The sequence below is a fragment of the Haliotis asinina genome, chromosome 13, assembly GCF_037392515.1.
Source record: "Haliotis asinina isolate JCU_RB_2024 chromosome 13, JCU_Hal_asi_v2, whole genome shotgun sequence".
Taxonomy (NCBI): Eukaryota; Metazoa; Mollusca; class Gastropoda; order Lepetellida; family Haliotidae; genus Haliotis; species Haliotis asinina.
In genome coordinates, this window is record NC_090292.1 from 54,079,381 (window position 1) to 54,090,875 (window position 11,495).

An 11,495-nucleotide genomic window follows, 5' to 3' on the forward strand; every position below is an offset into this window, starting at 1 on the left:
TCATACTCTGTGATGATTCCTACCTACGAGGAAGCGCGCCTCACGGATGAAGGGGATGTCTGCAGCAACACTCCAACAACACTGGGACAGCAGGATGCTGGAACTGTTATTTATCTGAAGCAGGATCCGGAGACATTCAAACTGGTTACATGATTCATCTTGGGCTGATTAACTGGAGTTTATATAACTAACATCTCCGTCATTTGCGTATACACATGAAGCTAACTTACATGTAGTTCACACAAGAAGTGCGCACATTATCGGTGCACAAATACACACACATTGTATAGTGCTCTCTCGCTCGCAAGTGCGCACCCACACAGACACACACACACAAGCGTGCGCGCGCGCTTTTAATAACCTCACTAGCTGTACTTCTGGTGGGCTGGACACGTCATATACAAGCCACTACTATTCACAGTCCCATTACCTGTGCTGCTGGTGGGCTGGATACATCGTACACGACACTTAGTCTACGATTCACAATTACCTGTACTTCTGGTGGACTGGACACATCGTGCACAAGACACTTAGTCTACAATTCACAATTTCATTACCTGTGCTTCTGGTGGACAGGACACATCATAAAAAAGTCACTACGATTCAGATCCCATTACCTCTGCTTCTAGGGGTGTTGGGAGAATATGTCCTCCCGGTCCTCCAAGGTCCTCCGTGAGCTGGTTCAGGGTAAAACGATCCTCCAGGCTCAGAGGGTTGTACCTGGCGTTACAACACAAAAAGTATTCAGGGCCCTGTTTCACAAAGCTCTCGTAAGTGTAACTTTTCTTGTAGCATTCGTACCCCCTATACTGCAACACAGGAAAGGAAAGATGACAATATGTGGATGAACAACTTCTTTATTGCTATGAGAAAGACGTGTCGGTGTAGGTTCTAACACCGTGGTCAAGCAAGTTTCGTGTAACATCCAACAAACAAAGAATTGTTATCGTACCTGTCGTCTGGACCTGTCTTCCATTGTCTCTCATTCGTGAAAGGACCCAGGAAGTCGAGACGCTCTCCTTTAGTCGAGTTCACCGTACGTGCGGACATTCCTTCTGACGTCACATACCAGTTAGGCAGCACGTAGCACCTGGCTGATACCGATGCCCCTATGTCCAGCCTGACCAGCCTGGGCTCGTTCGGTCGGAGTGGTCGAAACCCAGGAACGGGTTGGAACTTGAACAAAGAACCTTTAACATGAGTAAACCTGAGATTGTGCTCCTGCAAGACGTATCCTTGAGGGTTGTGAACGAGATGGGGCGGGAACAGCTGCCCAAAGCTGAATAAGTAAATCTCCCAGTTGCCAGCAACGATGTCTGAGTCGTTGGTATTGGTGAGAGTCATGTCGACGATACTGTAATAAGGCTGGACGGTGTTGTCGATGACGGTGAGGTTTATCTGTAGGTACTCTGCGATCATCTCGACGGTGTTGAGGGTCACGATGGGGAGGCTGGGGGCAGGGTTTGGGGTGAAAGGGACAACCCTGCTGAACCGCCGGTTGTCATGGGATCTGAAAGTACACACACATTGTCCACGGCTTGTTTCCAGTCAGCAACAGCTAGGCTCGTTAAAGAATATTATACGCAAGTCTACCGGCGCTGCTTTCATGCCACATGTATATATCATCCCGTTTGAACCATTTCAGTCATGTCCACATTTTTTCGAAACTTCGAATTCTGAGCCCAAACTTCGAAAATATCTTTGTTGCTTCTATTACTTATTGCCCACAAGTTTCAAGTTTATGTCAACATCATAGAAATGTCGATTAATTTTACGAAGGTATGACTTTCACTTGCATTGTCAATCCGGGTATTTTTCGTTGCTCTGACTGTTTTACGGTTTATTTCCCATTGCTTCCGTTATTTTCTCGGTGTTTTCTTGGGTCGGTGCGGTGTTAGCCTTTTGTTAAAACCGCGCAGAAGACCGGGTTCGACTCTCCACATGGTTACATGGCCGTGATATTGCTGGAACATTGCTAAAAGCGGCGTAAAACTAAACTCACTCACTCATTCGATATTTCCTCATAACTGCGAATTAGCTTTATCTGCTAACCTTGATCTGAGGAACAGTGTCTGGTTGTCTCTGATCTCAAGGTCGTCTGTGACGTCCTGCCAGGGGTCACTGTCTCGTGACCGGAACTGGACCGGCAGACCGGGATAGACGTTGTTGGTTAAAAGTCGGTTACCCTCCATACTGAAAACAAGTAAATGCAGAATTCCGCCCTTTGATGGAAGATTGATTTGCTGATTAGGACAATTTGGGAATGTCGACCTTCTGACCTGAGGGTACAGGTCAGGTCAGGTCAGAGTCATGTTTAAGGTTATTTCACTTACATTGCGATGTCCATGTACGCGTGTATTTGTGTTGTTTGTACGTGTCCATACTAAATGCAGGGTTTACTTTTCCAATCAGGCGCTGTACTGCAGTTTATCAAGTATATCCTATCAGACACAACGTAAATCCGACCGCCCAGTGTTGTTTCCCCTTACTTTTATGCAGTGTAACATCAAGTACTGTGTTTGGTCTGTCTCGAACGGGGGTCGCTTTCCGTTCTGAGACCGTCACACTATCAAGAACCCCGAGGATACATCGCAAGACACGTGTTTGAATATATAGAAAACTAAAATCCCATACGACTCCCAGTAAGACTAGGCTATTCTCGAAACATTCGTACCCTTACGAACTTCGTAAGTCCATTCTTAAGACATTGTCTACAATCAAAGTTACGAATTCTTAGGACCTCGAACGTTTGGACAATAAGGGCCCAGGAAACTTACCGTGCACCGGGCGGAGGAAGTCTGTACTGAATACCAGCCTGATCCATCCGGCGAATTTCTCTATATCCTACCGCGGAGATGAAAGAGTTCCAATCCCGTTCCTCCTCCCGCAAGCGCTCTGGTCCGCTCTGTAGACGTTCCCATGGTGCCTCATGCCAGGCACGTTCTGCCAGAGCTAGCAGACGGGGATAGAGCATGTAGTCCATTTGGTCACCTGTCCGCACAAGCTCTGTCCACAGGTGACCCTGCATTCCTGCAGCACAGGTGTAGAGTGTGAGTGAGTGAGTGAGTGAGTGAGTTCTACGCCGCATTTATAAATATTCCAGTGATAACACGGAGGAGGACACCAGAAATTGTCTTCACACACTGAACCCATGTGGGGAATCGAACCCGGGTTTAAACAGGCGATGGGCGTTAACGCAATCTCTGAGCCAACCCATCACATGACGTTACAATTTATGAGCACGTTCACTCCTTTAGTGCTTTCAGTTACAACCATGTATCCAGTTGAATACATGTCAATATTCCAGCAATATCACGACGGGGTACACCAGAAATGGCTACACTTGTGAAAACCTTTTAGAAGTATCAAAATATTTGCAATGACCGCTGAAGGTGTTGCCTGGAAAATAAGATCATTAATGCCAGTGTGATCTCGTTGTTACCTATGACATTTTCTGGCCTTGTGAGCTGAACACACCCACTGCCGTCGTCCCCACACACGTCCGCTGTCGACAGTGGAGCCCCCGAGCGATCCCAGTCGATATTCGCGTACAGATTCAGGGGAGAGAAGCCGAACACTTTCCGGGTGTCTGTGAATCGGGTTGCCCAGACGAGACCTCTGTCTTCCGGATCAGCTTCATACGGGTGGTCAAAGTACAGATGGGTGGCCTGGCTCATGATGACCTGTAGGTCAAGGTCAAGGTCAAAGTGAAGGACAAAACGGTTAGATTCAGCATGGCTGTTTGTGGGTGGATCTGGTGATAGAAACCTTTCACTAACTGATGGAGAGGCTGACCAGCTCATGTCGTTGCTATGTCCTGTTTTTCAAGCTACGTGACGGTGGTCTCTACACAGGCAATCGATAATATATGACGTGACACCATTTTATTCTTAATCATTTTCAATTGTATTGCACGTGAAAGCGTGTAATAATTCTCCAAACCACCCAAATTTATTAGGATCTACAATACCTTGAATCCGGCATTAGCAAGCCTGTAGGAGTTATTGTAATTCCCCCACTGCCAGTGGTTATTCCAGGGGTAGACATACACATTGGGTGTAGCAAGTTCTCTCCTGTCATGAAGTATCCCATCATGCACCAGTCCGTCCTCCCAGCCTGCTAGTGACAAGTTCCGGGTAGCGGCCAGTCGGGACACCCTGTTGGCGAAGTAACGAGCAAGGCTGACGTTAGCTATTGGGTCAGTCAGTCGGAGTTGCTGACATGAAATGGAGTGGTTCCATGCACCTCCAAACACTTCATCCCCTCCGAAGTTGAACACACGAAGCGGGTTGACACCTTGGTGCATCTGGACCAACTCATTGATCACGTGATCCACGAAGCGGTAGGTTGACACGATACAGGGGTTGATAGCGTTGTTATGGAACATCTCCTCCCGCGGGTCGGGGATACTATTCCGATCATCTGCCAACAGGAAGGCTCTTCCCTCCGCCACCCTCCTCTGCCTCGTCAGCCTCCTTCGTCTCACGTCCATTGACCTAATGGCTGCTCTGGAGTGGCCTGGCATGTCAAACTCGGGGATCACCTCGATATGGCGTTCTCTCGCAAACTGTAAAATCTCGCGATAATCACCGATGGTGTAGAAACCGGAACCGGAAGTGCCAGTGTCGGGTCCTGAACCAACTTGTGGAAGGAGACAAAGGTTCTCACTTAGATCGTGACACCTCCTTGATCCAACCTGGAAGTCGGGAAAAACGTCCTATAATTATACTGACGCAAAGAAAAGTACACACAAAGCGTTTTGTAATTATGGCAACACAAAAAATATGGCCTGACATGAAAGTCACCATCAAATAACTTCTAAAATGTATACTTTGTTTCTACGGATGTTTTAAATCTGATAAAATAATATATAGATGCACTTTCGTTTCGACTCAATCGTATTTGTACAATCATAAATCAAAAGCTATCTTGAGTTTTCAATGGACCGAAGGGCCACGAGTTTTGACCACTGGGCAAGTATTTACTAGTTGCGTAAAATGCATTTTTTCTTTAGGATCTGGTACCTTCCAAAGTGTTTTTGTTGACATTAATACGTTCGTATCACATTAATGTTCATACGAAATACTTCTGAATAACAGTTTCAAATATGTTCACTTATCTATTCCCAGAGCCTGCCAATATTGATTTAGTTAATGTTAGTGAGTAAGTGAGTTTAGTTCCACGCCGCAATCAGCAATATTACTGCCATATGGTCTGTAAATAATCGAGTCTGAACCAGACAATCCAGTGATCAACATCATCAACATTGGGGAAGCCTGATCACCCTGATCACCCTGATCACCCGATCCCGTTAGTCACCTCTTACGACAAGCATGGGTACTGAAGATCAATTCTAACCCGGAACTTCACGGGTCCACATAACAGATAGAAAGCGTTAATTGAAAAGATATGTTATAAAGAATATAAACAGACATTTGTTAAAATCATTCCTCAAGGAACCGGCGAATACCTACCCTGGTGAGCTCTGGCAGCCCTGGGATCTCCAGCCTCCATCCCTCGTCGTCAGATAGATGAAAGTGAAACCTATTCAGCTTATATGCAGACATGGCTCCCAGAAGTTTCATCACATCCTGCTTCCGGTGGAAGTTCCTGGCGACGTCCAAATGCATGCCTCTGTATTCAAATCGGGGAGCATCTGTTATTCTCGTTTGTGGCAGGACACGGCCACCATTCAACAACATGAGCAGAGAGTGGATGGCATAGAAAACACCAGGTGGTCCCTGGCCAATGATGTCTACGGTATTGGTTGTCGGATCTGCTGTAAGACGATAGGCGTCGCTGCTGTTGTAGAGCCGTCTGTCGTTGACGTCTCTGAGATCAACCTGACCTGTCCTGAGCCTGATAACATTATTTGTCTGGTCGGTCTGTGTTGGGCGATTCATACGCAGCTGACCTGGGATGAAAAAAATTGGTGAACTCAAAACTCATAGACTCATTTCGCCCTGATTTTTCCTGAAAGGTCATGAAGGGAGATAACTCGGACCTCTTGGTTTAAGATACAAATGATCGAATTGGAGCTTTGTTTAACGACAACAGTAATACAGAAACATTTTGTTTCCGTCTGTCTTTATTGACACAAACAAATAAGGGAATGATATGGTCACTTTTTTAATTCACAACAAAATGGCAACAGAGCCTCTACGAACTTGAAGTGAACCAACCTGCCAGAAAATTAGCCTCCCAGGTGACCTCGCTATCGGCAGCTATTGTCCACTGGTCTGCTATGGTCAGTTCCTGTGATGTGTCGAAAACCGCTGTGAGAGGTTGGGGAATCAATCTTCTCCTCCATTCCTCCCCTTGTGTTGTTCTTGCGCCCCCGTCAGATCCCAGGTTTCTCTGGAACCGTTCCTGTGGGGTGGGCGGGTTGTACAAATCGTCCGTGTCTCGCTTCCACTGTCTAAGAGTGTCGAAAGTCCCTCCGTACTGAAGACTCTCACCTCGGGTGTTCGCCAGTACTCTTGGGACCAGACCTGTTTTGGAATATATTCGTAGGTACCGTATTTCCTCTAGTAAACGGCGGGTCTTTTTTGTTTTCTTTGTTCCGTTTTGCTTGATTGTTGTCTTTGTGTTTGTGTGTGTGTGTGTGTGTGTGTGAGTTTATTCCTATTTTCTGTGTATTCCTAATTAAGACATTTTGTGGTTTTTATGTTATTTGGTTTGTGTTTTGTATTGTTTTTTTTGTTTTGTTTTTTTTTTGTTTCTTTGTTTGTTTGGGGTTTTTTTACCTCCTGACTTTGAGGTAACACTCTCTTACATTTTACTATACGGCGTACCTAGGAAGCGCAATACACACCAGAGAAGAAAAGCGGCCAGGCGCTTTTTACAGGAAATACCATATATATAATACATTTCACAGCTGGGTTTAATGCACCAATTTCTCCCAAAAGACATGACATCAGTAGAACCTTTCTGTTTCCACTTTCTGATTTGAAGGACATGTGCAGCATTATCTCTTTATAGGCGCTCTATCAGGTCACATATCTCTAAATATCAATACTTCATTTCTCTCATTAATGCGAACCATACCATACCATACCATACCATACCATACCATACCATACCATACTTTCAATCTCAACTCCCTGGAGCATCATACAACTCTAACAGCCTACCAGGTACGTAGATTCATCAGATACATACTTTTGTTTGTCTGTCCCAGGCACATATTTATCACACAATTTCTAAAATTGTAAAATTTCAATAAACCTTTGTTTTTTCTGGTTAAATTACCCATAGCCTTATTGGAAAGGGTTTCTATAGCCGAACATGTGGCACATTTAAATAAATCATCTTTTATATTGGGTTAGGTCATTGTTAAAGTGTGCGCTCATCATGGTAAGGTCCAGGGTTCAAATCACTGAGTGAATGAATAACTGAGTTAGTGAGTATATCTTTACGCAGTACGCCAGCAGTATCACGTCGGGTGACGCCACATACCTTGCACCCATGTGGGGAATAGAACCTGTGTTTTTGCCGTGACGAACGAACGCTTTAACCATTTTGCTACCCCGCCGCCCCTGATGTGTAATCGCAATGAGCTGCCTACCGTTAGCGGTGACATACACATTTGGCATGACGTCAGACCGGCTAGCCATCCACCGTTTCCCCAGGAAGTGTATGATACGGGACTGTCCCCGCGGAAGGGGAAGGAAGTTACGAGTAGGGGACAGGCGATAGAGGGAGCCATGGACCCTGTCCATCCTCCAGCCTTGGTCCGCCAGCCCCTCCCCAAACTGGCTGGAAGGTATTCCCCGGATCTTGGTAAAAAAGATGCTCCAGGTTCCGGTTTGGATCACAACGTTGCCCCGATTGGTGAGATTGAAGAGGAGTTGACACGTGCTGCCCTGGTCATGTAGGTTGTCAATCACCTGGAACCGGAAGTCCAGGAACCGAGCTAGGTAGTCGATAGCTGATTGGTCGATCTGAGAGGTCACATGACCCACTGTGGAATACAGAGTATTATTCAAGTGATACATGTGTTAGTCATGATATATAACGTTAATTAGATCATATATATAACAATAAGATAAATGACAATGAGTGAGTTTAGTTTTACGCCTCAGCAATATTCCAGCTATATGGTCTGTATATAATCAAGTTTGAACCAGACATTCCAGTGATCAACAGTATGAGCATCGAACTGCGTCATTGCGAACTCGATGACATGTGTCAATCAAAACAACAACGACACACGGAGTCGCCTTTTACGGCAAGTATGAGTTGCTGAAAGCCTCTTCTGCCTCGGACCTTTTTCACGCCTCATTAAGCCATGATCTAAGCTATACAGATGCATGCCGGCTTACTGACAGATGAAAGCCGAAATAACCCGGGGGTATCATACCGAAACATAAGTCTAATTAACCTATTCAGACTGTGACCTACTTTTCAGCCTATCCGAATTTTCTCCTGTGAAGTGAAAACAGACAGCACAAACAACTCTGGTTACACTGAATTCCAATTCCTTGTTTCATAAGAAAATGAAATTTACAAATGAATTTTAACGTTAAACTTTAAAAACACCGTATTTCTATATTTTGTGGTGAGATTTGGGCAGCAAAGCTTAACTATGAAATAACAGACTGCCCCTGTTTGTGGTTACACTTTTTATGAGTTATTCGGTGTAGATCTGCAACGCACAATAAGACTGATAAAATATCAATTCCGCACCAGACAGCCAAATATTTCTCAATTTGAGATTTCCACCATTTCCAGATGTCCATTTGTCAGAGCACGCTGTACGACAGAGCACGTTGTACGACGCGTGTGCAGGGACTAGAAGGAGCGTACGTAGTGTTATACAACGGAATATACAAGCTCTTAGATGTACCAAATCATACTATATATGTATCTAGTCAAATGAATTACATGTGGTCTAAATTTTCTGGACTGGTTATTGCACTAAGTTGCGCAATAGACGGAACCCAGTGAACAGGAAACGAGACTATTCTGTAATTAATGCCTGACTGGCATAACTTGCGAAATAGTCAATTATGTCAAGAATTCGAACCAATATTCAATTCTAGTATCATGATTGGGCCTTTCGCGCTCAGAGATGTGATAAGAAGCGACTGACGGGATCGATGACTTCGACACGTGTGAATAGGCCTTCAGCAACCCATGCTTGCCATAAAAGGCGACTAACAGGATCGGGTGGTCAGGCTCGCTGACTTGGTTGACACATGTCATCGGTTCCCATTTGTGCAGCTTGATGCTCATGTTGTCGATCAATGGATTGTCTAGTGCAGACTTATTTACAGACCGAAGTCACATAGCTGCTATGTTGCTGAGTGCGACGTTTAACAAACAAACAGACAAACAAACTAAACAAACACTATTCCAACGATGAAAACAGGGATAAATACGTTCTGGTGAACATTTGTGATCATGATTAGAATCTTAAGACAGCTGACTGTTATTTCGTGACGACCTCTCCCAGCAGCATGGGGCGACGGAGTGGCGTACTGGGTAAAGTGTTCGCTCGTCACGCCAAAGACCCGTGTTCGATTTCCCACAGAGGAACAATCCCAGGTAGCATGGCAGCATTGGGCCAGCATTGGGCCACTGTTGTAAAAAACATTGGGCCAGTGCTGGCATTCAGCATTGGGCCAATGCTGATTATCAACGTTGGCCCAGCATTGGCCCAATGATGGCAGGCCAGTATGTAGCCAATACTGGCCCATCATTGGCCCAATGATGGCGTGCCAGTCTGTAGCCAATACTGTGCCTTCCTTTTGCCAATCACATCATCCTGGCTTTTTAATCTACATATATGATTCTTCATTGACTCAGGCCAAGAAATCGTATCTTGGTTTTGTCTACCATCCATCCCTTGTGATTGTGACAATCGGCATTTGTAAAGATACTGTAAAACACTTTAAAACACTGTATTTACCAACTGTAAGTTAAATTCTAAGGTTTCTGAGCCAGAATGTTTAAAAACATAAAACTTTATGAAACGGAACGTGTGTTCACATATCATGATATATCTTACAAAACATAGAATAAAAATAGAAATATCTACGAATTGTCTTAAGATATGCAATTCAATAGTACTAAAATGTGTGTATGTCGTAAATAGTTGAAAACGGTTGAAAACAGAAAACAAAATAATTAAATGTATCCTCTTAACTTTAATTCTCTCTTTTATAATAGTATGTAATGAAATGAGATTCTATGCATCATCAAAAATCATGCTTCATTAGTTTTCAGTGAAAATGTACAACTCTCAAAACTGTATTACCATTAGACTTGCAGTGCAGTGATGCCACAGCATTGTGACGTTATAAAGTTCATTGACAGGGCACTGTACAAAATCTACTGTCAAAACGATATCTCCCATGAGCTGACACACGATCTCATACAAGCGATATCTCCCGTGGAACACAGTTTTTGATGATGGAGTTGTTTATTGTACGTGTGTCGCAGTTTTATGAGGCTTTCCAGTTCCAATCAGACGCCATTGTGCACGATGGTTCTGAAATTGAAATTGAAATTGAAATTGAAATTGAAATTGAAAGTAAAAGTACATAAAACTACTGTATCAATAATTCTCTAATTTCATTAAACATTTCAGTGTATGTTATAGTGTATTGTCATATATACAGTCACAAGTCTGACAATTCTAGATTGCCTTACCTCTGAAGCTCCTTTCAATTTTGATTAATATTTAACTATATCAAGTTTGTATGTTTCAAACACTTTCTTTTCATAATATAATTTGAAATTTTAACAAACCCAGTCAGTCAAGTATGCAATTGTTACCAAATGGGGTACTGATCGAAAAGCATATGTATTTCTGATTACAGAAACCAGTGACAAGTATAGTACTGAAATGAAATGCTGCTGTAAATCGTGAGGATGGCCATGTTTGACTCAGTGACACTTACGTATCAAATTACAACCATTTCCAAATAACCCATTTATCCTTTAGTAACATGTTTGCATATATATTAAAACTGTGAAAATATGGTAGACTATACCTTTCTTAAATGATCCTGGTATATCACGTGGAAAAGGGACCTGAAATCTGTAAATCCTCGGGCAAGTGCAAGAGTGAACACTGGTGTAAGATACCGCTCTAAGGAGAAATTCTTCAGTTGACAGTCTGCAGCAAATGCCTGTTTCAAATGTTTCCATTGTTTGTAGTTTCTGTTAAGTTATAATTAGACTATAAACTTTTATCTTTCGCAAAAACACTTGTGCACTGATTTTGTGAAACTGGACAAGGGCTTTTTAGATATATTTGTAAGTTAATCTTCAAGTTTCACAACTAAAAGTAGCTCCGGGCAGATGAACTGATAAAGAGGTTAAATTTAGAACACATGGGTCAGTGCTGGGAATCTGCTGGTACCAGCTGGTGGCTGAGAGACAGTGGCTGCCCAGCGGTGGTCCAGTGCTGTGCCAATGTCGTGAGCTCCGTTGCCGGCACAAGCGAAACTCGCGGCAGTAATACAGCATTGGGCCAATGCTGCCAT

At 43.8% G+C, this 11,495-nt stretch overlaps 1 protein-coding gene across 1 annotated transcript; it reads right to left on the reverse strand.

Annotated features, from left to right (window-relative positions):
• LOC137259702 (beta-hexosaminidase-like) lies at window positions 1-11,495 on the reverse strand. The gene is made up of 12 exons (XM_067797293.1): window positions 11,372-11,495; window positions 7,568-7,963; window positions 6,183-6,491; window positions 5,475-5,914; window positions 3,971-4,696; window positions 3,443-3,683; window positions 2,778-2,991; window positions 2,053-2,193; window positions 953-1,510; window positions 618-720; window positions 431-535; window positions 1-114 (listed from the first exon to the last, which is right to left on the reverse strand). Exons 1-12 carry the CDS (start codon window positions 11,493-11,495, stop codon window positions 1-3), a joined length of 3,471 nt encoding a protein of 1,156 aa, XP_067653394.1.